The sequence below is a fragment of the Adiantum capillus-veneris genome, chromosome 6, assembly GCF_014529385.1.
Source record: "Adiantum capillus-veneris isolate H3 chromosome 6, ASM1452938v2, whole genome shotgun sequence".
In the NCBI taxonomy this organism is placed as follows: domain Eukaryota; kingdom Viridiplantae; phylum Streptophyta; class Polypodiopsida; order Polypodiales; family Pteridaceae; genus Adiantum; species Adiantum capillus-veneris.
The window spans coordinates 114,325,565-114,350,548 of NC_140936.1; the positions used below are offsets into that span (position 1 = coordinate 114,325,565).

The 24,984-nt window shown below is 46.3% G+C and overlaps 1 protein-coding gene across 4 annotated transcripts in view; it reads right to left on the reverse strand.

Annotated features, from left to right (window-relative positions):
- The window catches only part of RCK (DNA helicase ROCK-N-ROLLERS), a 77,923-nt gene that overhangs the window by 33,223 nt on the left and 19,716 nt on the right, over positions 1–24,984 (reverse strand). For all 4 annotated transcript variants that reach the window (XM_086514670.1, XM_086514673.1, XM_086514671.1 and 1 more), the window contains 3 exons: positions 21,572–21,609; positions 20,900–20,921; positions 20,585–20,797 (listed from right to left, as the gene is read on the reverse strand). In XM_086514670.1, the coding sequence (XP_086370796.1) occupies positions 20,585–20,797; positions 20,900–20,921; positions 21,572–21,609 (273 nt within the window). The remainder of the gene's footprint in view (positions 1–20,584; positions 20,798–20,899; positions 20,922–21,571; positions 21,610–24,984) is intronic.

Genomic DNA, 24,984 nt, shown 5'->3' on the forward strand with positions numbered 1-24,984 from the left:
CCTTGGCTCTAATGAGCCGCGAGATCATAGAGACGAGAGGTTTCTCCATGTTCCCCCATCCGTCTGAGCGACCCGGCCTCCCGTGGTGATCCAGTGAAGGTCCCCATATCTCGGTTCCATAGAGCAATGTTGAAGCCACCAAGGTGTCAGAGAGCCAGAGCTTCGTCCGGGGCTCCTGAAACTGAACTTGCGAACACATCCTCTCCAATCTACCCAATGCTGCGTGGGCTCTAGTAAGTCTGGTCTCTACTGCTCTTCTGAGTGAGAATGCACGTCCGCTAAAAACCACTCCAAGGTAAGTGTAAGCGTCTGTGTACTCCACAGTCTCCTGGCCGTATGTGAATGTAGGTGTTGACCTCCTGATCCATTGTGGGGTGGTATTAAACAACATAACCTTGGTTTTACCCAGATTGACAGACAAACCACTTTCGTGGGCAAACGTATGCAAAGCATCCAATTGACGTTGCATTCCCTCCGAGGATTCGGAGATCAACACTATGTCATCAGCATATAACAAAAGTGGAATCCATGTCCCTGCCAACTGAGCACCTTTATCCCCATCGTTGTCAATGTAGTCAGAAACCTCATCCACATACATACCGAAAAGAGTAGGAGAGAGCGGACAGCCCTGCTTCACCCCAATAGTGGAGTGAACCGGTGTAGAAAGTCCCTCTGGGGTGCATACATGCCCTACTACTGATCTGTACAATGCCATGATCCCCCAAATGAGTTCTGTGGGTACTCCCATTTCCTGTAGTCTGCGCATCAGTCTAGCTCTGGGTACCGTGTCGAAAGCTTTGCGGAAGTCCACAAAGCTACAGTAGATCTGTCTCCCATGAGATCTGCCTTCCTCGATGATGGCCCTGAGTGTTAGGATATGGTCGAGAGTAGAGAAGCCTCTTCTAAATCTTGCCTGCCCAATTGCATGTATTCCTTCCCTCTCTGCCCATCTACTCAGCTGTTACTCAAGAATGGATGCATACAACCGTGCCAGTGTGTGCCCAATCATGATAGTGCGATAATTCCCAGGCTCCATGGGGTCTCCTGATTTGAAGATAGGTACGATCGTAGATAGGCTCCACGTGTCCGGTAGGCCCTCACACATGGCACGGTTAAACATAACTGCTAGAAGCTCTGCTAGTAGGTCTTTGGCATGCATGAAATGTTTAGCGACTAGGCCATCATGATCATATGCTCTCCCAGTCTTCATCCTGTCAATAGCTTTCTTCACCATCTCCGCGGTGAAAAAGACACATGCGTGTGGGCACGGATCGGGGGGGTTGGGGAGGGGCGGTTGTCCAGGTACTGTGTACAGAGATGATGCGGACTGACCCCAGGTCTCTGTGGAGGAAATAGCGGGGGGGGGGACTGCTCATGAAAGAGCCGCCACGCCTCACGCGAGTCCTGACTCAAGAATAGCTGATATAGATCATGCTCGAGTCGAGCCAAAAAAGCCCTCTTCTTCCGCCGCACTAGGCGTCGGAAGTCAATCTGTGATTGTCTATGAGTGACGTCCCCCAGCAGCACCTCCCTCTGAAGTCCAGCTCTAGTCTGGCGGCATTCCTCATCGTACCAGCTGTTCTAAGGCATGCTCCTTGATCGGCGGCTCTGCTCGAGCTGGGTGTGTGGGTATGCTTCTACTGCTGCCTCATGTAATGTTTGTGTCAGTATAGTAGTTAGCTCCTCCAGAGGTCGCCCCGGGTCCTCAGTGCATAGGCGTCTGTAGATTCCGTCCATGTATACAGAGTCCGTCTCCCGTGTGAATGTGTAGCGAGTGGGGGCTGTTACTCGTGGCTTGTGTGCTACACTGAACTGGAAGGAGATGGTCATCGACACCAGAGCATGATCCACTGCCATCCTGTCACAAAACGGGAGCGTACACGAGCACTTAGAAAAATCTGAAAATTATAATTCTTTGAAAACATGAGAGAAGGGAGAAGATCGACACAGTATTGGGGACCAGAAGATGGGCTGGTCCCCCCCCCCCCCCCCCCGTTAAGAGTATTCTTTTATTCAGGGAGAATTTCTTATACAAGCACGAGAACCCGAGGAAACCCCTCCGTTCTGTAATCTTAGACCCGAAGGTCGTGCTTTCCCGTAAAGGGCTTGGGCACAAGGCCGTTCCTTCCCGTGAGGGACTTAGGCGCGAAGCCGTACTTTCCCGTAAGGGACTTAGGCACAAGGCCGTTCCTTCCCGTAAGGGACTTAGGCGCAAAGCCGTACTTTCCCGTAAGGGACTTAGGCGTGAAGCCGTACTTCCCGCGAAGGGCCTTCCTGTGAGGGACTTAGGCATGAGGCCATACTTTCCCGTAAAGGACTTAGGCGTGAAGCCGTATTCCCACGAAGGGCCTTCCCGTGAGACGGGAGATTCCTGCAAAACAAACCACAAAAAGCAACAATTCTCAGTGCGTATCAACACCTTATACCTGTCGCTCCTTGCTCGGAGAATCGACCTTCGTACTCAGTCGTCACGCGAACACTTGCAAATTCTGTCGCCAGGCTTTGCTCCAGAATCCCAGCGCTTGCACTTTCTGCTGCTTCCGGCTCTTCTAAACTGAAACGCTGGCTACCCTTTTATAGGGTCTGACACCCGGCACGAATAGGGGTCCAAAAAGCAGAACTGGGCGCTCCTAGAGAGAGGAGAGAGAAAATCACGTTTTTTAGAAAGAGGAGAGAGAGAGATCGCAATTCAGCCCCCTGCATAGCTATTAGCGCTGGCTTTTTTTTATAAGAGCCCTGCTTGCTTTATTTTATTAATAAAGGGGCCGGTCACTTAAAAGTGATCGATCACTTTATAAAATAAAGTGTGAACCTCTTCAAACTTCAAAAACTCACTCAGTTAGTGAAAACAATGCTACACGAACACATTCCAGGCGTCCCCGGGTGCAGGACACGACACAGATGCAATGCAGACACAGACTTCTCGCGGGAAAACATCTGTCCTCCCGCGACTGTTCTTGCTTTTCGTAAAAAGCTTCATTGAACCCATCGTTATTCTTGTGCTTGCGTTCTTACGCGTACTTTCTTACTCAGTTCGGATTTCCTCCTTAGACCCTTAGTGTCTCCCCTTACCGATGAACCTGTCACCCATCTTGTGACTCATCAAGGACCACCATTACCTGGTCTTCTCCCACCGAACTAACAGGCCAACTCCTTCACGGTGCTTCTTGTCACCCATCATATGACACACCAGAGTCGTCTGTTTCCTGATGGCTTTTCTTACAGATCTGTGATTCCTTAACTTATTAGTTAACTTGTGCACATTTCTTATTAAAGTCCTAATTCTAGAAAATAGAAATTAGAAACAAAATAGTCAAATTAGTTTCATCCCTCTCACTTATAAACAGTTGTCCTCAACTGTAGAGGTCCAACTGAACGTCCGGGGAGAAACCGGAAAGATTCCGAATCTTACTCAATGGTGAGTTGAGCTAGTCCTTTCTCAAAAGAGAACTTTAAAAATTAGATTAAACAAACTTCAAGAATTCAATACTTACCTTACCGGTTCATGTCCTTTCTCTAGTACCTCGAGGATATCCTTCACCATTCATCAAACTTACGAGCCATGTAAGAACTCGCCATTCGTGTCTTTCTGAGAATCTGTTAACTCAATTCAACCTTCTCAATCCCGAAAAGAATCATCCTCCTAAAAATCAATTTAGGTCTATGTCCTTGCGCATAACCTTGCGCTATTAGTCCTGAGGATATTAAACCTCTTGTGTCCTCCCGCATAGGGCATGTCGAGAGCATTAAGCTCATGTGAATCTTCCTGTGGCAGACAAAGTGTGCCACCTTACCAAAATAAGTTCTTATTCCGGGCCTTTGCTCTGGGTAGGCCAATTGTTCTGATCCAAAGTTTCGTTATCTGAGACTCTGTTAACTTGATTCCGTCTTCTCAAATTCGAGAAGAATAATCTTCCTAGAAATCAATCTAGGTATCTGTCCTTGCGCGTAATCCTGCGATGTTAGTCCAGAGGGTATTGAACCTCTTGTGTCCTCCCACATAGGGAATGCTCAAGTCATAGAGCATTAAGCTCGATGTCTTTCTTTCACAAACAAAGTTTGTGACCACCTTAATGAAGGTTCTTGTTTCGAGCCATCGCTCAACGTAGGCGAATGGTTCCAGTCCAAAGATTCCTTGTGCACAGCGGCACTTCCTTCCAATCTTTTCCTCCTGTAAATTATTATCACCAGCAGTGTTTTTCCCCGACGCCCATTAGCGTCTCTTCCTTGCAGACGCCATCTTTGCAAGCATCTAGGACTCCTCGCAAAATCTTAGGCAGATAAAATTCTAGCCATATCATTCTGTGAACGTAAGTTCAAACTCGGCCCACTTAAGGGCGAACACGCTTGAGATCTCAATGATGTTCTCCCATATGTGGTTAAGGTAATTCTTACCATGTTTAAAACGGTTGGCGAATTTGACTCTTACGAACATAATAGTTCGAATTTACATGCTGCTACTTGACCTGCTCATGAAGAAACATATACCGCAACCAAAAGTTGCTACTGTAATGGTAAAAGCACATAGCGTACTCAATGATCACGACCATAAGAAAACCTCTTCTCCGTAGAGAAACTCAAATTCCTTCTACTGAACACATCTCAAATAGAGATTCTAGTGTCGGAATACTCTTGCGCGCAAAAAAGGCGCTCAATAGAGTATAACAAACTCTCGTCCAGCTCCTTGGCATAGGTCTGCATCTTCGTGTGTTATCCATGTACCCAAAGGTGTACATAATTCTTAAGCTGTGTTAGAGTTTTGGTGAACCTGGGAAATTACCTTCCCTTCGTAAGATCCTTAGAGCGAAGATGCTCAACTTGACGATCCCTTGGCTCGATCTTAGAGCAAAACTTGATCATTAAATAACTAGGATTTCAATCCTTGGATTCCTCGAGCACAGGCCGTAGTCGTTGCTTGTTCCTTCTCTCATAAAGAGAGTGTTCATTCATTTGTGCGAAAAGCACTACCATGTCCTCCCTGACCGGGTAGGGGGTGTGGGCTTAATGAGTATTCAAGCTTAATGAAAGCTTTTCTTTGCTTGGAATCTAGGAATGGTTCCTTCCTTTCTGCCGTCCTAGTCAAGGCATGGCATCCCTGTAACTCTTTTCCGACTCTGTTCCCTGAGTCCTGTTCTTGCAGAATAACTCCGCTTTCTTGGACACGAAGTCCTTTCCTTGGGAATTTCAACCATAGTTACCCGGAACGCGGAACGGGAACGGCGACGGGATCCCCGCGGAACGGGGGAACGGCTAGGGGTCTGGAACAGGAACGGCGCGGAACGGGAGGTATAAAAAACACCCAAATAGTGCATTTTTTAGCTCCTTGTGTTTAAATACAAGGAGTATTAGAGTGCTTTGACTTTAATACTCACAAAAAACTCGTTTTGAAGACCATTCAACCTTGCTATGACTAGATGATGAGAGAGAGAGAGAGAGACTCGAGAGAGTGAGAGGGAGAGGGAGAGATTTGAGAGAGTGGGAGGGAGAGGAAGAGAGCTTGAAGGCCTAAAGCCTTGAGCCTTGAGAAAGAGTCTTGAGAGGGAGAGATCTTGAGAGTGTGAGAGGGAAAGAGCTTGAGCCTTGAGGATTAGCTTGTGGAGAGAAAGGGGGAGGGGGTGCATTTTATGAGTCCTTGAGGCCTTGCACACTTCAAAAAGAAGCCCAAACATTTACTTCAATTTTTTCAATTTTTGCCAAATTTGTTTGTAGCCAATGGCCGTTCCAAGGGAATTCCCCGGAACGTTCCGGAACGGCCGTTCCGGTTTGCACTGGCCACCCGAAACGTCAGACGTTCCGGGACGTTTCGGAACGTTCGAGAAGGGAACTGCCCCCCGGAACGCCGGAACGGGGGCTAGGGGGCGTTCCCCGGTAACTATGATTTCAACTTCCGGATCACATCTTGAGAGTCTACCTCTCTTCAATCCGTGGATCTGCTTCCCGAACTTGGGTATGAAACCCTTGGGCTGATCTGGCTCTAGTTCCTCAGAGCACTTCTATCCTGCAGAGGCTCATGCCTTCCTCTGCTCCTACTCCCTCACGAAGAGGAAGTACACTTGTAATCAAATACTTAAAGATCATAACATAAAAATCGTACCTTTAAAGTCACCACGCTCGTAACGCAACTTGGTTCTCGAAAAAGCAATTCCCCGGAAGAGATCTCTGCATAGAAAAATCCTCTCTTCCAATCCTACACCCAAAAGAGGTGTGTTCTCGGGTTCCTACTCGTAAATCAGCCCCGTCTACGACGTTTATGGGCTGAAAACAGAGAAAAACAGCAGCTTGTCGCGATGAAACACGCTCCGTAGGCACTTCTTCGCGAGGAAACTCGCGCACTGGGTCTTGACGACATCTGGTACACTTGGGGCAGCCATGGGCATCACCGGCAACGTCTTCTTCACGGCTGAAATCTGCAGCAGCATCTCCTCCTTGCAAAGATTGGTCTTCCCTTACCGGGTAGGGAGTGTTGGTTTGTAAGGTACTTAAGCTTGATAAAAGTTGTTCTTTGCTTAAAAGCTCAGAATGATTCCTTCATAATTTCCTACCCGCACTAGCAGGCAATTTGTTGGAGAACTACCGGATACCAGATCAATCATGGGCCTTCCGGATGGTTAAGCAAAGCAGTTCATCGTATAAAACAATGTTCTGACTCAACCCTACTCTCATAAAGACTCGAGAGTGATTGTCCTGGTTAGACACGTGCATATGTCGTGCATAAAAGCAGTACGCATTTTATGAGTTCCTCAAAGATTTAACTTTGATCAAAGATCTGCCCTCTCACTTAAAGTTTGAGGGTCAAAAATTCAGGAGTTAGATTGAGTTCCGTTATTCCAAACTTTCTCCGGATAGCAATGTATCCTTCGAGGAGAGGTAACAAAAATTCGTTTTTTCTGTGTTCAATGGTTCTCGTCCCACTGCGGGGATTGTATTCTTTGTACATCAAGGTGTACACTTTCAGCTTTTATTGCTGACTCCACCATCTGCTGCAAAGTATCTTGCAGATGGGTTTACAAAATTCGGGCAAAAGTCCTTCGTTAAATTTGTTCATCTTTTCTTCCTCAGAGAGGATCAAGAATGGACCTTCCTTGGCAAGAGTGAACCACTACTTGCTTTGACTCGCTCGTGTTCCTATTGGGCAAACCAATCCCAATCTTCTTGAATGCCTTCCTCAAAGCGTAGAGGAAAAAAATTTGTCGGAGAATTCAGCCTTGAATTGTTGTTGTAAGTTCCTTGCAGAGCTTTGGTATACCACCAAGTACTTGCAATCCCCTTGAGGTGTTTGGTCACATGCTTCACCTTCGACGCTTCTCAAAAATTGCCGTTTGCAAAGGCAACTTCAAACTGTCCAATGAAAGCAGTAGCTTTCAGAACATCTTCCCTTCCGTCAGAAGTATCAAACTTGACAGGAGTGTTCCTAGGTCTAAAGACCTTCATATACTTCCCGAAATGACGGGATTTCTTGGCTATGGTTCTCGATTGATGTTCATGGATATCTTCTGGGTTCTGAAGTGTCTTGAGCATTCCACTCCTCAGATTCTCTAGTTTCTTGAGCATCATGCTCTTGTCGCCTTCTCAGAGAATCCCAAGTCTTGTGTCGCCTTCTTGCAGAGAGAAAAAAAATTTCGAACTCTGCGAGCTTTTCCTGCAGGACGTAGGTTTCCCACCTGCTTCTCTCTTGGCTTGTCATGGCTTCTTCCCGTATCTTCCCAGAGTCGTCCTCCTTTACAGAGAAAGAGAGGAGACCATGCTCTGATACCACTGTCACAAAACGGGAGCGTACACAAGCACTTAGAAAAATCTGAAAATTATAATTCTTTGAAAACATGAGAGAAGGGAGAAGATCGACACAGTATTGGGGACCAGAAGATGGGCTGGTCCCCCCCCCGTTAAGAGTATTCTTTTATTCAGGGAGAATTTCTTATACAAGCACGAGAACCCGAGGAAACCCCTCCGTTTTGTAATCTTAGACCCGAAGGTCGTGCTTTACCATAAAGGGCTTGGGCACAAGGCCGTTCCTTCCCGTGAGGGACTTAGGCGCGAAGCCGTACTTTCCCGTAAGGGACTTAGGCACAAGGCCGTTCCTTCCCGTAAGGGACTTAGGCGCAAAGCCGTACTTTCCCGTAAGGGACTTAGACGTGAAGCTGTACTTCCCGCGAAGGGCCTTCCCGTGAGGGACTTAGGCATGAAGCCATACTTTCCCGTAAAGGACTTAGGCGTGAAGCCGTATTCCCGTGAAGGGCCTTCCCGTGAGACGGGAGATTCCTGCAAAACAAACCACAAAAAGCAACAATTCTCAGTGCGTATCAACACCTTATACCTGTCGCTCCTTGCTCGGAGAATCGACCTTCGTATTCAGTCGTCACGCGAACACTTGCAAATTCTGTCGCCAGGCTTTGCTCCAGAATCCCAGCGCTTGCACTTTCTGCTGCTTCCGGCTCTTCTAAACTGAAACGCTGGCTACCCTTTTATAGGGTCTGACACCCGGCACGAATAGGGGTCCAAAAAGCAGAACTGGGCGCTCCTAGAGAGAGGAGAGAGAAAATCACGTTTTTTAGAAAGAGGAGAGAGAGAGATCGCAATTCAGCCCCCTGCATAGCTATTAGCGCTGGCTTTTTTTTATAAGAGCCCTGCTTGCTTTATTTTATTAATAAAGGGGCCGGTCACTTAAAAGTGATCGATCACTTTATAAAATAAAGTGTGAACCTCTTCAAACTTTAAAAACTCACTCAGTTAGTGAAAACAATGCTACACGAACACATTCCAGGCGTCCCCGGGTGCAAGACACGACACAGATGCAATGCAGACACAGACTTCTCGCGGGAAAACATCTGTTCTCCCGCGACTGTTCTTGCTTTTCGTAAAAAGCTTCATTGAACCCATCGTTATTCTTGTGCTTGCGTTCTTACGCGTACTTTCTTACTCAGTTCGGATTTCCTCCTTAGACCCTTAGTGTCTCCCCTTACCGATGAACCTGTCACCCATCTTGTGACTCATCAAGGACCACCATTACCTGGTCTTCTCCCACCGAACTAACAGGCCAACTCCTTCACGGTGCTTCTTGTCACCCATCATATGACACACCAGAGTCGTCTGTTTCCTGATGGCTTTTCTTACAGATCTGTGATTCCTTAACTTATTAGTTAACTTGTGCACATTTCTTATTAAAGTCCTAATTCTAGAAAATAGAAATTAGAAACAAAATAGTCAAATTAGTTTCACACCCCGACCGGTTTGGGCCCAACTGTGAGATCCTAGATACTAGAGATGAGATTCGGCTTTGCCATGACGTAGTCCACTGTGCTGGCTCCATGTCTGTGTGGGAAGCATGTAAAACCTCCCGCAGCACGAAATCTCTGTAGGACGTTCAAGATGCCAATCCATGTGCAGTGCCCATGTCTATCAGGTGTCGCCCATACTCAGTATATTCCACATCGTGTGATTCTGGAAAGGCCCGTCTCTACAAACTCTCTTAGCATCTCCTCTGAAGTATCATAAAACACTGCCTGGTGATGGGCAGTCCTAGCATTGAAGTCCCCTAGGATGATAATGTCACTATCCCTAGAGAACTCCCATATGTCATCATCCAAAATAGAGAAAGGGGACTGTCCTCTGGGTGATGCATAAACTGATGTACTCGGGGGAAAGTAGCAAATAGCTAGATAGACGTATCTGCCTGTCTCTGCTTTCACTCTCACCCACATGTACCTAGCCTGCTCGTCCCTGCGGGCTATATGTATCAGTGGTTGCAGATCCTCTCTAAATAACATTGCCCCCCCCCCCCCCCCCCCCCCCCCGAGGCCCGCCCTCTGTGCTCTGAGCGTGTCTCTTGTCTATAGGCTGTCTCCCACCTGTATCCACTGATGTGAGGCATGGATTGCCCAGGGGCCTGGTGTGTCTCAGAGTAAAAGATGAAGTCTCTTCCAGTAAAGCTATCCTCAAAAGCACCTACATCAAGACGCATAGATCCATTGCAGTTCCAGGCAGCTACTTTGAGTGTGGTCACATAAGTCTCGCACCGTCATGTGGAGCGTCGCTCTAGTATTACCACTTTTCCGTCTCGGTAAAAAGCGATCTTGCCTTTTCCCCTTGCCACTCTAATCTCCGGCATTACTTCCTGCATATGAGCGATCTGCGAGAGGGTGAGATCATCCCCGAGAAAGATGCCAGTCTCTTTAAGAGTTGGTCTTTTCTTCAAGAATGACTTCTTTGCTTCCATGGAGGGAAAACGGAGGATGAGTGCTCTTTCTTTTGAGGTTTCTCCATTGCTTCCATTTTTCTTTATGTTGCCCACTCTCCATGCCCTTGTGTGCGTCGGCTCATGAATCCCCATCAAGGCTGTGAGTTCTTGAACTTCCTCGTCCACATTGCCTTTGTCTTTGAGACCGCAAATTCTCACATGTAAAGCGCGCACCCTTCTCCTCTACTCCTCCTCTAGTGTCTGATTAATGATGTTGTTGGGTGTGGACATGGGCGTTATCTCCTTGTCTTTTCCTTTCTTGGCCACCTTGATCCATTTCTCTGCTTCGTCCGCCTTCTGTTGAGTTTTGGTAAGAACATCCAACCCAAGAAGTCGTCATTTCTTTGTGCTGCTCTTCTCCCTCTTTGATGGCCCGTACTTGCTCCTTGATCGTGTTGATTTCTTCGATTACTGAGGGTTGCAGTTCGCCCTCTTCCAGTGTGTTTCTTGATCGTGCTTCGGCGAGATCTTTCTTGAGTGACGCGATCTCTTCCTCTTGGGTCGTCACTCGGTCTTCCAGCGTGCTTATCTTGCTCTCTTGGATCAGCACGCGTCCTTCGAGCATGTTTATTGTGCCCCACAGATTGCGGTTCATCTTGGTAATGATCTCTGTCATTTCCTCTTTGCACTTTTGAATGGCATCCTCTAAAGGGTCGGCTTTCTCATGTTTGATCGCCGTCCGCCAAGGAGTCACTGAACGTGTGCACCCTCCCTAGCGACAGGCGCGGTAGTTTTCGCCGGGGGGGGGGGGGGGGGGGGGGGTACCACAAGGAAGGGGAAATAAAATAAAATAAAATGATATAATGATATATTTACGTCTTCACACGGCCAAATTAACCCATGAGACCAAGCTAAAACAATATAGCTTGTTTGATACTATCCCAAAAAAAAAAAAAAAAACGTCCTACGCGTAGAAGAAGGGGGGGGGGGGGGGGGGGGGGGGGGGGGGGGGCATCCTACGCGTTAAAGGAAAAAGGGGGGGGGGGACACGCTACGCGTAGAAGAGCCTGGGGGGGAAATGCTACGCGTAGAGGAAGTCTAGGCAGTACGGGGAGTCTACGCGAGGGGCAGCAGGGGAGTCTGCGCGAGGGGCAGCAGATGTGCGGGAGCAGCAGGGGAGGGAGAGGGAGAGCAGTGAGCAGCAAAGGGGGGGAGGGGAGCAGGCGAGCGGGAGGTGCGGGGAGCGCGAGGGGCAACAGGGGAGGGGAGCGCGAGGAGCAACAGGTGCGGGGAGCACGAGGGGCACCGGGGGGGGAGGCGAGCGGGAGGTGCGCGGAGCGCAAGGAGCAGCAGGGGGGGAGGCGAGCGGGAGAGAGAGAGAGAGAGAGAGAGAGAGAGAGAGAGAGAGAGAGAGAGAGAGAGAGAGACACAGGTCTATGCGTACGGCAAAAACCTAGCCAGCACGCTATCTACAATCCTATGTTATTATGTGGAGAGAGATCGACACAGGTCTATGCGTACGGCAAAAACCCAGCCAGCACGCTATCTACAATCCTATGTTATTATGTGTTAGGGTACTTTATAAAGTTGGGTCATTTAGATGGCCTAAGGGGTGGTTCCCACTGTCACAAACGGGAGCGCATAGCAATATAAAATATACTCGGATAAATAAAATTTATCACTTAATATTGAAGCCAAAGGATATAGAGAGAAATAGATAGAGATAGAGAGATAGAGTGAGAAGATCGACACAGTACTGGGGACCACAAGATGGGCTGGTCCCCCCCCCCCGTAATAGTATCTTTACTACTGAGGAGAAGTCTATACAAGCACTTGAACCGAACGTATTACCACGTTCGTTCTAGAATAAGACTTGATGGTTCCCGAAGCCTCAGCTTCCGAATACTAGGGCAAAACCCTATTCCAAGGAACTTCCGTTCCTTATTCCAATTCCTCGAGAATCAAGGTTCTCGCCTCTGGATCTCATCTTCCAGACTCAGGGCATGGCATCCCTGCAACTCTTTTCCAACTCTCTTTCCAGAGTCCTCTTCTCGCAGAACAACTGCTTTCCCGGACACGAAGTCCTTACTTGGGAATCCCAACTTCCGGATCACAACTTGAGAGACTACCTCTCTCCGATCCGTGGATCTACTTCCCAAACTCGGGCACAGAACCCCTGGGCTGATATGGCTCTAGTTCCTTAGAGCGCTTTTCTCCTGCACAGGCTCATACCTTCCTCTGCTCCTACTCCCTCACTAAGAGGAAGTACACCTGCAAACAAATACTCAGAGTTCATAACATGAAAATCGTTACCTTCAAAGTCTCGACGCTCGAAACGCAACTCCGTTCTCAAAAAGCAATTCCCCGGAAGAGATCTCTCCATAGAAAATCCTCTCTTCCAATCCTACACACAAAAGAGGTGTATTCTCGGGTTCCTTCTTGTAAATCAGCCCCGTCTACGACGTTTATAGGCTGAAAACAGAGAAAAACAGCAACTTGTCGCGATGGAAACACGCGTCGTAGGCACTTCTTCGCGAGCGAACTCGCGCACTGGGTCTTTGCGACATCTGGTACACTTGGGGCAGCCATGGGCATCACCGGCAACAACTTCTTTACGGCTGAAATCTGCAGCAGCATCTCCTCCTTGCAAAGATTGGTCCTCCTCTCTGAGTGAGGGCATGTGATGCTTTTATAGCTCCTAGCCACGGGCACGAATAGCTGCTCGCGTAGAGATCGATGCCGGTTTTTTTTTTTTTTTTTTTTTTTTTTGCCAGAAAAAGAGAGAGAGAGAAAACGCTGGCTGATCTGTTGCCTTATTTATCAAATGGCTGCCCACTTATTAAGTGGGCCGCCGGCGTATTTTAAAAAATAGTCTGAACCTGCCCAAAAACTCAATAAAACCTTATAAGTTAAAAACAATGCTTTCACAGCACTTCCCAGGCATCCCTGGATGCAATCACATGCACAGTTGCAATGCAGACATAGACTTCCTCGCGAGAAAGCATTTGCTTTCCCGAAAGGCAATCCCGCTTTCTCAAAAAGCATTTGTTTTGCCTCAAAGTTTCCTCTGAACCCATCTTCATTCAAGTGCTTGCTTTTTCCTTGTGCACAATTCTAACACAATTCGGAATTTCCTCCCGACTATGGATATTCCCTTTCCGATGCACCCGTCACCCACCTTGTGACGCATCAGGAATACTTATCACCTAGTCCTTTCCTACCGAACTTACGGTACAATCTCCTTCACGATGCTCTATGTCACCCATCCTATGACGCATCAGAGATGTCCGTTCCCGGATGGTCAGATACTTCTCCCCGATGCTCCTTGTCACCCATCCGATGTGACGCATCAGAAGTACCCGTTCCTGGTGGCCTAACAGATATTCCCTTTCACAGTGCTCCCGTCATTACTCTGAATGACGCACTAGGAATATTCTGTACCCTCTCACTTATAAATCCAATAATTCATTTAGAATTATTTTTCTGTAAGATAAAGCCAATTTAGCAACACCTACCCCCACTATAAGTGAGTAAAAATAATGTATACAAGGAGGCAAAGGAGGGCCTTTAGACCCAACAAGGGTGTCACTTCTAAGGGTTGCATCTAGCCGGAGCATCTCATAGAGGGAGACTTGTTGAAAGGTGTTCTTCAAGATTGCTTCCGCTGTGGGCTTAGCTCCTACAATCTGGGCTTCCTCGGAAATTTCGACCTGTTGCAAGTCAGCCACTGCTGCCAGGAAGGTTCCATCAATGTCCGAAAGCATAGAGACTGGCCTACTCTTTTCACCACTTAAGGGTTCGACATTTTGATCAGGTTGCGGAAGTGATGGACGAGATGGTCCTGTTGACAAGCTTAAACCCAGGGCTGCTCTTTGTGCCCGAGTGAGCACACCAGCGGACTCTGCCACTTGTTGTTGCCGAACTGTATGAGTAGCAGGTGTTGGCTGAGGAGTGGTGTTCACTGTGATTAGATTGATCTTTGGGAATGTGAATTCTTGTTGGTTTTGAGTCGGGTTTTGAGTCGGGCCTGAAGATGAGGATGCCCTTTGCTTAGGACAATCCTTACTGTAGTGGTCCTTAGACTCCGGACAATGTCTGCAAGGAGGAGACCCTTCAGGTAAAGGACACTTACTTTGGTAATGCCCATATTCACCACATCTGTAGCATAAGATGGGCCGATTAGACGGACGAAACGGGGGACGAGGTGGTCGCTGCTCTTGTTGCTGCCTGGAGTTGGAGACTGAGGTGTAGAAGCTCTGAGGAGTTGAAGCAGCCTGAGTATAAAAATTTTGATGTGGAAACGTACTTGACATACCTTGGACAAAAGGGGTATTGAGCAAAGGCGGCATGTAATTTTGATGGCCATAGAGAGAGACTATATTAGATGTTGGTGCTAGCCCTTGTTGGAGAGAAGGACCTAGACTTTGTTGTATTTGCCGCAGTCCCTTGATATAGTAACAATCCTTGTCTTCATGCACTGACTTTTCGCAGAAGTGGCAATATGCTCGAAGGGGACAATCCTGTGGAGGGTGTCCTGGAGAGCGACACGAGCTGCACCATACCATAGCTTTAGTCTCCTACTGCGACCGAAGCTCTTCTAGCTCTCTCTTGATTTGATCCAAAGCCTCGTGATGTGGGGACTTCTCTTGTCTGAATGGAATTGATTTCTCCTCTTGAATAGCGCGTTGTAGTTTTAGGGCTTCAAGTTCCCTACGTAAAGAAGTCAATGGATCAGAAGGACTTTCCGAAAACACTGAGGGGGTCTCTACCTGCAAGGAGTTGGTGAACAGCTTCCTTGCTCCCTCTATCCTCGTAACAGCCGCAATAAACTCCTCCAGAGTGGTGCCGGGTCGGAGACTCTCTCGGAGTTTTTGCTGAGAAGTTTTGGGAAGCGCCTTCTCCACCCACTTCTTAACCATAAATTCACCGAGTTGTTGGGGAAGCTTGGCCACGAGAGACTTGGTTTTAGTCATAAGCTCTGCAAAAGTCTCCTCTGGTTGGAGCACCATGTTGGCCAACTCATCCAAAACCTTCTCCTGGTAGTCACCTGGCCTCTGCTATTGGTCGAACTCCGGATGAGGCAGCTTTTAACCGTCCGTTCCAGTCACTTTTGACTCGCTCAATCAGTCAAATGCTTGATGCCAATGTTGAAAGTCAGTCATTGGATGAGATTACTGAGAGTGTGAAGCTTCGGCTAAGCAAGGCTCGGGAATCTTATTCACGACAGGCTAATAAGCATCGTCAAGATGTTTTGATCAAGGAAGGAGATTGGGTGTATTTAAGAATCATGAAGCAACGTCTTAAGCAAGTTGGGAAAAAGTGTCAAAAGTTGTCTTTTCGAATGTATGGTCCATTTCCAGTCATTAAAAAGATAAATGAGGTTTCAATGAAATTGCAGTTGCCTAACTCATGGTCAATGACCAACGTTTTCCATGTTTCTTGGTTGAAAGTGTTTCAGGGAACACCTCCAAAGGACATTTCGGAAGAAGAAGAACCGAAGATCATTGATGAAGCTAAAGTCATGGAGCCGGAGCAAGTCTTGTTACATCGGTTTCGCCATGGTTCGAAGAAGCAAGTGCGACAATACTTTTTGAAGTTCAAGGATCGAGGAACCCAAGCGGTGTGGGTAGACGAAGGATTATCCAGAGTTGTTGGCCGACTACAAGGAAGCCATGCAGCTCGGTACCAGTACCTCACTTAAAAAGGAGGGGATGTCACGTGACACATCCAACCCTATGTGTCCGTGGACAAGCTACACCATAACAGGGTTTCCGTCAGTCGAATCAGTCTAGAATAGAAGTGATTTGGCACTTTTGTGAGTCTATTCGCAGGCCGTGCATGCCCAATCACTTAGTGTAGATGCATATCCTCTGATTGCACACAGCATGATCATAAGCATTACAATCAGAATCAAATTGGGGATTTTTCCAGTGCATTTAGCCTATTTTACCTATTTTTGACATTTTTCACTTATTAATTTAAGTGAAAAGTAGGTAGGGCAAATTGGGTAAGAGTAGGTAGCACATTTTGAGAAGTCTCAACATTTTTGAAATTTTTCATTGTGCTACCGACGCTGATGGAGTTTGCTTGTGCCTCTTCGACTACGCTTCTCGCAACCCACCACTATTGCGTTTTGAGATGCTTCGCCTTTGCCTGCAGACAACGTTTCGAGATGCAAGTGCCAAGCGCGCCTTAAGTTATGCCTGCGTTTTGAGATGCACCGTCTGCACCTATGGCCTCTACTCGCCTAGGAACAACCGCCTCAGCGTGGCCTTTTGAGACGTCGGTCTTCACCGCCTAGACCTGCCGCCTTGCAACGCCCTAAAGCTATGATACTAGTGTTGGGTGCAAGCTATGGAGGATGATGGCGGCTGTAAGCCATGGCGAGAGAGAAGAATGAGAGAGAGAGCAGAGAGAGTCGACAAAATAAAAAAAAGCACACTGTTTATTTTGCCCTACCTACTTTAGCCATGATGTTTCTCAAAGGGTCGTGTTGCTTGATTCTGGAAGTACCTCTTGAAACTTCTCCTATCACCACCCTCTTGGTGCAGGGGTTCTTTAAAGGCATGGACGCTTGGATCTCTCAAGAATGTAATGATGTCAAATTGTTCATTCAACAAACTCAATTTACTAGTTGTTTTGTAGTCTCTGAAACTTGCAGGATGTGATATCATTTTGGGCATTGAGTGGTTTCGCATGTTTAAACCCATTGTCGATTGGGAGAAGTTCATACTTCTCATCAATGACAATGTGTCGTAGCATGTCCTCATTCGAGACGAAAGTGGCATTCCCTCTCTCCCTCTCATCTCTCATGTCCAAACTGAAAGAGAGCTACGTCAAGGAGAAAAAGCGGCGGTCATCTATGTCAACCCCACATCAAGGAACCTGATAGATATGGTGAGTTGTTTGAAAAGTTTGAGCACTTGTTGCTTCACGATGATCTTCCCCCTACACTCCCTCCCGAGCGAGGTGAGGATCATGTCATCGACCAAGTGGACAGAGTGTCACGTGCACATCTAACCCTATGTGCATGTGGATAAGCTACTTCACGTCTAGGGTTCAAGTCAGCTTAGGAAGTGTTCTGGCACCTATGTGAGCCTGTGTGCAGGCCGTGAATGTCCTCTGGTTGCACACAGCATGATCATCAGCATGACATTCAGTACCCATCATGAGCATTTTACAATGCACAAAAACCATTTTCCCTATTTACTCATTTTTCACTTATTATTTAATAAGTGACTTTGTTGGGAAAGTGAGTAGGGTAAATTTGCTAAGCTACTATAAAAGAAACCTAGTGCTAGCACTTTCTGGTAGAAGAGGCAGAGGAAGTTCCAGCAACTTGTAGTGCACCTTCTCAGCAATACCGGCAAGGGGCCCTAGCGTTTCCAGCCAGCAAAAGCAAATAGTGTTTTCAGGTTGCAAATCAACCTGGCATTTTTGCTACAGATCATTTGACGTTTCCAGTTTGCGGCACTTAGCATAGCGTTTGCAGATTCTAGCGTCAGATCAGCCCAAGCTCATCAGCGTTTCCAGTTTTCAGCACTTAGACACAACAAATCCAGCCCCTAGCCTCGAAGATCTCATGTACCCGTCGCAAATCCTCGCCGTACCATCACATCAACCAGCGTTTTCAGATTCAGCCCGCTGTCCGCAGTTTTCAGCATCTGCGTTTTCAGCGCATCGTCGTCGCGTCGTCGCCATCACCATCCTCGACAACACAATGTCAGAGATCAGCAGCAGAAAGTCAGTGTTTTGCAAATTTCAGATTTCAGTCCCTAGCGCTTTCAGATTTCAACTCATCCTCGTCGTCGTTATCATTGTCGTCGACATCGTCGGCAAGTCCATTGCATCTAGACCATTGTACCAGATTTGTGCAATCAATAGCATAGACCTCTCTCACCATAGAGAGGGGACCCTTGAAGGAGGGTTTGAGAACCGTCTGGTGTCGTATTCTTCTCTCTTTGTCTCTCAATCTCAGCACCTTCATTCACAATAGCATTCACTTTGTTTGTGATCATTGCACTCTCACTAAAGGAACGGAAGGCTCTCCCTTCCGTAAGTAAAAGGAACCCTTGAGCATAGTTCGGAGCACTCATCTTGAGCAAAATCAACATTCACTTCCGCTGCACCTTACACAGAGCACCACCAGTAAGTAAGTTTTCATATCATTTGAACAAGGCTAATGAAGAGGAGATAGAGTGTCAACTAGGTGAGTTGTTGAGGAATAGGGATTTTATACATCCCAGTGTAAGTCCTTTTGCTGCTCCAATGAAAGATGATTCATCGCGGTTATGTGTGGATTACAGGGCCCTCAACAAGATGATGGTCAAGAACAAGTTTTCTATGCCTCGCATCAAGTACATTTTGGAGCATCTCAACGGGGCTATCGTATTTTCAAAAGCCGATTTGAAGAGTGGTTATCACCTAGTAAGAATCGCAAAACTAGACATATACAAGACCGTCTTTAGGACCAAGCACGGACATTACGAGTTCATTGTTATGTCATTTGGTCTGACGGGTGCAGGGGATAAGTTCAATTGTATGATAATGTGTATCTTCATTGACTTGGTCGGTAAGTGTGTGTTCATTTTTTTGAATGACATTCTTATTTTCTCCACTTCTTGGGAGCAAGATGCTATAGATGTAGAGAAAATTTTGGCCCGATTGGATGCTAACCGTCTTTATATTGCAGCAAAGAAGTCGAAATTTTTTCTAACTACTGTGTGCTATTTGGGCTACGTTATCTCGTCCGACGGCATTCGATTTGATCCCGTGAAGGTAAGTGAGGTAAGATAGTGGCCTATGCTTGAGACAACATATGACGTATACTCATTTTTGGGTTTGTGTCAAACATACAGTTCTCACATCAAACACTTTGCACATATTGCCGCACCACTGTATCGTTTGCTAGAAGGTGTCAAAACTCGCCGTCAACGCATAGTCATGACCAATGCCGTTAAGAGTGCTTTTGAAGCGCTCAAAGTAGCAGTCACTGAGGCAACATGCCTCGTCCTTGCCTCTTGGGAGAAGCCTTTTGATATTTAAATTGATGCTAGTAACATTGCCATCGGTGCAATGTTACAACAAAACAATCATCCAGTGGCATTTCTCTATCATAAACTAAATAATATTAGAAAAGCTATTTTGTCTATGATAAAGAACTCTCTGTCATTCATTATTGGAAGCGTTCCATTTATAGACGTCAGTTTATTGTTCACACAGATTATCAAGCCCTTAGATGGCTTCAATACATGCCTAGTGCACATTGGAGTGACAGAGAAGGACGATGGTCTCAATGTTTTGAGCAACTTATTGGTATGATTGACTATGTCCCTAGCAAAGCTAAACCTATTGTTGATGCATTGAGTCGGAAAGGTTACGAAAACTCATTCTCTTCTCTCTATTCAAGGTTTTGGTTTTGATGATCTAAAAGATGATTACATGGGTTGTGAATTTGAAAAGCATTGGTTACAAGCACTCAATTCACAAGGTCAGTGCAATTATGTCATTCGTGATGGTTAGCTTTTCTTCAGGAAACGTTTGTGTATGCTATAGAGCACCAATTTTGCATGACACATATGATGCATTAACGGGTGGTCATAGAGAGACACACCCATCACATCTCGTGACGGGCACTTCAACGGTTTAGGGCCTTGGTTTTCAAACTGAGTCCCCTACTCGAGGTGCCCCCTTGCTTCCGAGACCAGCCCCTTGATTGAGCTGCCTCTCTACTTCTAATGGCAAATAGCCCCCCTCTCCCACGAGTTCCCTGCTTCTATGGCCAGTCCCCCTGCTTATTACAAGCACCACTGATGGGGGGCTGGGGAAGATATACTAAGCTTCCCTAAAGGCGAGAATGGTGTGTGAAGAGAGACAGATTCAGTTGCTATGAGCTAACTGGGGGCCAGCTTGCTCAAGCACAGTCACTGCTTTTGGTTAAGGCAGATGTACCCTGCAAGCAAGGCCACAGCTTATTAATCAGTTGCAAGGCCTGTGAAGCTAAGCAAGCAAGGACATTGCTTGTTTGATTTGAGAGAGAGAGAGAGAGAGAGAGAGAGAGAGAAGAAGAAGAAGAAGAAGAGACATTAACGTTGTAGGAACAATCCCAAGAGACCTCAAAGATCTATCCACCGATAAGTCTTGTTTAATTTGAGTATGAAAGAGAAAGAAAGGAATATATACTAAGCTTCCCTGATGCCCAGAATGGTCCATAAGTCTAGCGTACAAGCCTTTACTAACAGCTTAATACCTAGCTGGAAAAGGAAGATCCTAAAGGACTCTTATCTATGAGCTACATAGTGCAACTGTCCATACTGCTGGCATATACTAAAGTAGAGTGTCTCCTCAAACTAGATTTCTGGTACCATAAAACGTGAAAACATCAACCATACAATATCAATCCATCATTACCTGCATTCCTTATGCAGGCCTGCATATTCTTGTCATTTGATGATAATGCAGCAACTTGGAGCCTTTCATATTGCTCATATGAACGAAGAAATGGGTTTTTGGTTCCAAACTTTGAAGCAGTCTCAGCAAGAGTCAAAGCAGCTTCTTGAGCACCTTTTCTTGTCGAGCAAAACACTAGAGCTGCTTTGCCTTTTGAATGTTGCATGAGGATGTCTGATAAACACAAAACGGCATACAAAGAGCACGTTGTGACAAACTTTCGAAAGAAATGTAAATGGATAATGCTGAAGAATGGGATTTTTTTCACATGCTTACCAAATAGAAAATTTTGAAGCCTCTGCAGCAAGATGTCGGGCAAAAGGATGTAAACAAACAAGTAACATGAGCGAACTAAACTAAAATCAAGGGAGATGCATATGAGACCAGATGTCCACTGGGAAACGCACAACAGAAGCAAAGGTATATAAACCTTTCACAGGGTCAAAATGAAAACTAGTCAACAAAGACCAGAGAGAATAAAGCAATTATAGAAATAAACTCAAAATAGCATTGGAAAATAAACAGCCAACTTTGAACTCCAAGAAACAGAGATGCAATCAATATTAGAACTAAGAAACATAATTCTCCACAAAAACTTGTCCTAAATTGTTGACAACTAGCTCACTCCTGTTCAAAAAGAGGGATGTTACTTTTCCTACAGTTCACCACAATTCAGAGGTTTCGAAGGTAAAAAACTAGATTCAAGCTTCATAAAAGCAACAAACTTGAATAATTTTTGGTAAGTTAAAGTTGGACATGCATGTCCAAAAGTTAAAACTTGGAGGATGTAGTAGTCTGACACTGTTGTAGTAGAGTCCTAACTAGACGAGCTTCAGGGGAAACATAAGAATTCATAACCAACTCACAATAGCTAGTCACAACATAAGTGTCAACATAAGTGTCAACATAAATTCACAGTGGAAGCAACTAAGGGGTTGAGACAAATACCCTTTCAAAAAGAAAGTCATTCTTGGCAGGTGCATAACCTGTTCAAAAGAAATCATAGTTGCATTAGTATCTTAATATTGAGCAGCAGATTTTGCAACGAAAGAACAAACGTTGTGGAAAAAAATACAGCTAAAAAGATAACATCCTCCTCTTGTCTAAAATGAATCAATAGCCAAACAGCTAACTTCAGATAGATCTACTTAAAGCAAATTACCTTTTCTTAGGTTAAGCACATGACAGAAGTATGAATAAGGTGAGAACTCACTATGGGCCATGGCCAATCGATACAATTGAGAGAGAGAGAGAGAGAGAGAGAGAGAGAGAGAGAGAGAGAGAGAGATCCCTCATAAGGGCTGCTTGCAAACCCTAGGACCGCCCTGTTCCTGCTCGCCGCACCAACCCTGCCACCTGCTCGCATTCGCTGCAGTTTGCGCAAGCTCCAAACTTCCACCCCGTTGCTGCTGCACCCCTTCCCCTCCAGCCCACCCCAGAGCCCCTCCCTCTACCACAGCCCTGTCCACCCTGCAGATTTCTGCTTGGCAAGCCTTGTCCCCAGCAGCCCTGCCTTGCACGTTCTTTGCACCGCCAGCTACCCTTTGCAAGGCTAGGTTCATGCCCCATCCCTCAGCTCAACCTCGTCAATTTCCCATCTCGTTGGCCGACTCACATGGTGCTGCATCACCTCCATTAAAACAAAGCCTGTCGGGATCGCTCTCTTTGCCCAGCTCTCCTGTGACGCGTTTAAGGGTTAGGGTTTTTGCGTTGAGGTCATAGATGCATCAGATCAATGCGTTCGTCTAGCCCAACCAAGACTCACTCCCCCTAGAAAATTGTCCATGCCAATCTCTTGGAAGCCGAAATCCTCTATGCCATGATCAGTTCTCTCTATGTGGAATGTGCATCTAAAGACATCTGCATGATGCTAGGAACATCTGTGTGACCTTCAGGTCATGAACTAACTTGACTGAGTTTTGCAGGAACAAGCAGAGGCGCTGTTAGCGTGCAAACAAGAAGAAAAACGAGTGCTTCTATAGCCTTGCACGAGTCACATCGTCGAAAGGAAGAACTATTGCACAATCGAAAACACGTGTGATAAACACCTCTAGAGATTTATGAAAAACCCTTCGAGCACGAGACACACTCGAAATTAGGAGAAACTGAGGACATCATGACGAAGCTCATCTCGCGGAGATGTCCGTAGGGTATCCATAGGCAAAAAACAGATGAAGGATGAAGAAGTTATGGCCACTCAAAACCAGGGGTGTTCTCTTTCTTGCTCAAAAATGAGCTCTCTAGTACTTGTACAAGTGTTGCAGCTATTAAAATGGGGGCTCTCTTATCTTTTATTCCCCAAAAATCTACTCTCTCTTCTTAGCCGACAAGGCTTCCTTTGTGGGCATCTTTTAATTGGCTCATTTTTGGCTTTTTTGTGGGCAAAAGATGAGGTGTCGGTGACCCTTTGACCAAGGGAATGGGGTGGGGGCAAGTAGCCGAGGACCAAAATTGATGTCATGCGCCTGTCCGGCTAAGTGTGTACTCGAAAAACGTACCATCTCTCCCCCATGAAGCCCACGAGCCCCTACAAGCCTTATGAGCTCCTTTCATTTGATACACCCATAATGGGCTCCCCCTTTAGGCTATATACCCCCCATTCTCCACTTTTCCCTTCCCATGTGGGATAACTCCTATGCCACATGGCAACTTCCTCCCAACTCCCACAAGCCCAATAAATTTCCAGATTTCCCCCAAAGCATAAGAGCTTCTCGGACAACTTTCCTCAAGCATAACTTGCTGCTCTGGTCATCGAATGACACACCGTAACACACGGCTCGAAGCCCATCATCCTCGGCTACTTCTAGAATTCTCAAACCTCAGCATTTCTAATTTCAATCATCAAGTTGGCCCAGTTGCCTTTGTCGCATGCACCTGCCATCACCTTCTAAGTTGAGACCACCCACTTCGGATGCTCATAACTCATGATGTACAAGTCCGATTCACAAGTTATAAAGCACGGCTGAAAATATTCATTAAGAACCATGTCTTGGGAACTCGAACAACCCCAAACATCAGCATTCAAGCTTGGCAAAATCACACCTTTGTACATGATTTTTTATGGGGCCACTTCCAAAACTTGCAGTGCTATGTACACATATATACATGAGGCTAGTGGGCAAGCTTTTTGGCATAACTTAGTGACTTTATGCTCATCCAAAAAATGCCTGACATAGCTTGCCAACCCCCCATAGCCTGCTTGATCATTCATGACAAGCAGAGGTTCCTAGGGTGAACAACTGCTGCAGCTCATTCTCAGAAACCTCATTTACATTCTCAGATGTCTCCACACTGTCTTTCTCTATTGATAGCATCTCATCTATCACAATCGTCATCAAACATGCCAAATATTTCTTCAATCTATAACCATTAACACGATATTTATGTTGTGCACCAAGGTGGAATCCATATGTACGTACGGAACGAATAAATACGGTACAGTCATACGGTATGGTACGGTGTATTGTACATACCGTACGGTTTAGGATGGCAAAAAAAAAATCGACTGAAAACTCCACGAACTAGTCACTCTAGGGTTGCTTTCAGATTGCGATGATATTTTGAAGGGAATAGAGCCTTAGGCTTTTTTAATCGACCAGTATTATCAGAAGGCTCTCTGTTGTGTTACAGCGAAGTGCACAGACATGCAAAGCCGAGCTACGCGCGTGAATAGGTACTGCTTCTACCACCATGCACTCCATACTCTTCTCGCACTCTGTACTCCTCATGTGTGTGCACTCTTTGGCATTTACACTGTGCAGAATTCATTATGCCGCATAAAACCAACCCCACCTGGTCGCTCCACACCAATATGTTGAGCATCATCACGACCACTTCTCAGCAAGGTTTCGACACACACTTATGGCAATGCAAGTATTGAGGGGACCAGTACACCAGTATTATTACGCGAGTCAAAAAGCACTTGACGGGAATCGGGTGCCACCTGATCAAACTGGTGCATGTGAGAAAATACCACCACCTTTGAGGGAGCAGCTTATTAAAGATTATTTTCCTGTTGGTGCTCCTGGTTTGAGAGGTGCTCCCAGCACATAAGATTCTTTACATGATGCTTTTGTTGGAGAGCTGGAGACTTTAGGTGCGGAGACAAGAGGTGGGAGGAGGTTCGGCCTCCATGTAACCCCCTACTTCTAGGAAGAGGGCACGTGTTGGCGGTGAAGATGAGGACTCCTTGCCATGTGAAAAAGGTACATCCGAAACACCAATGCAGACCACTTTGCCTAGTCGCATCTCTTCTAAGGCTTGGGTCAAAGAGCGTCATAGGGTGGCAAAGATGGACATATGTCGCACTCTTATTAAGTGCAACATATCTTTCAATGTCTTGCGCACAAATCAGTGGAAAA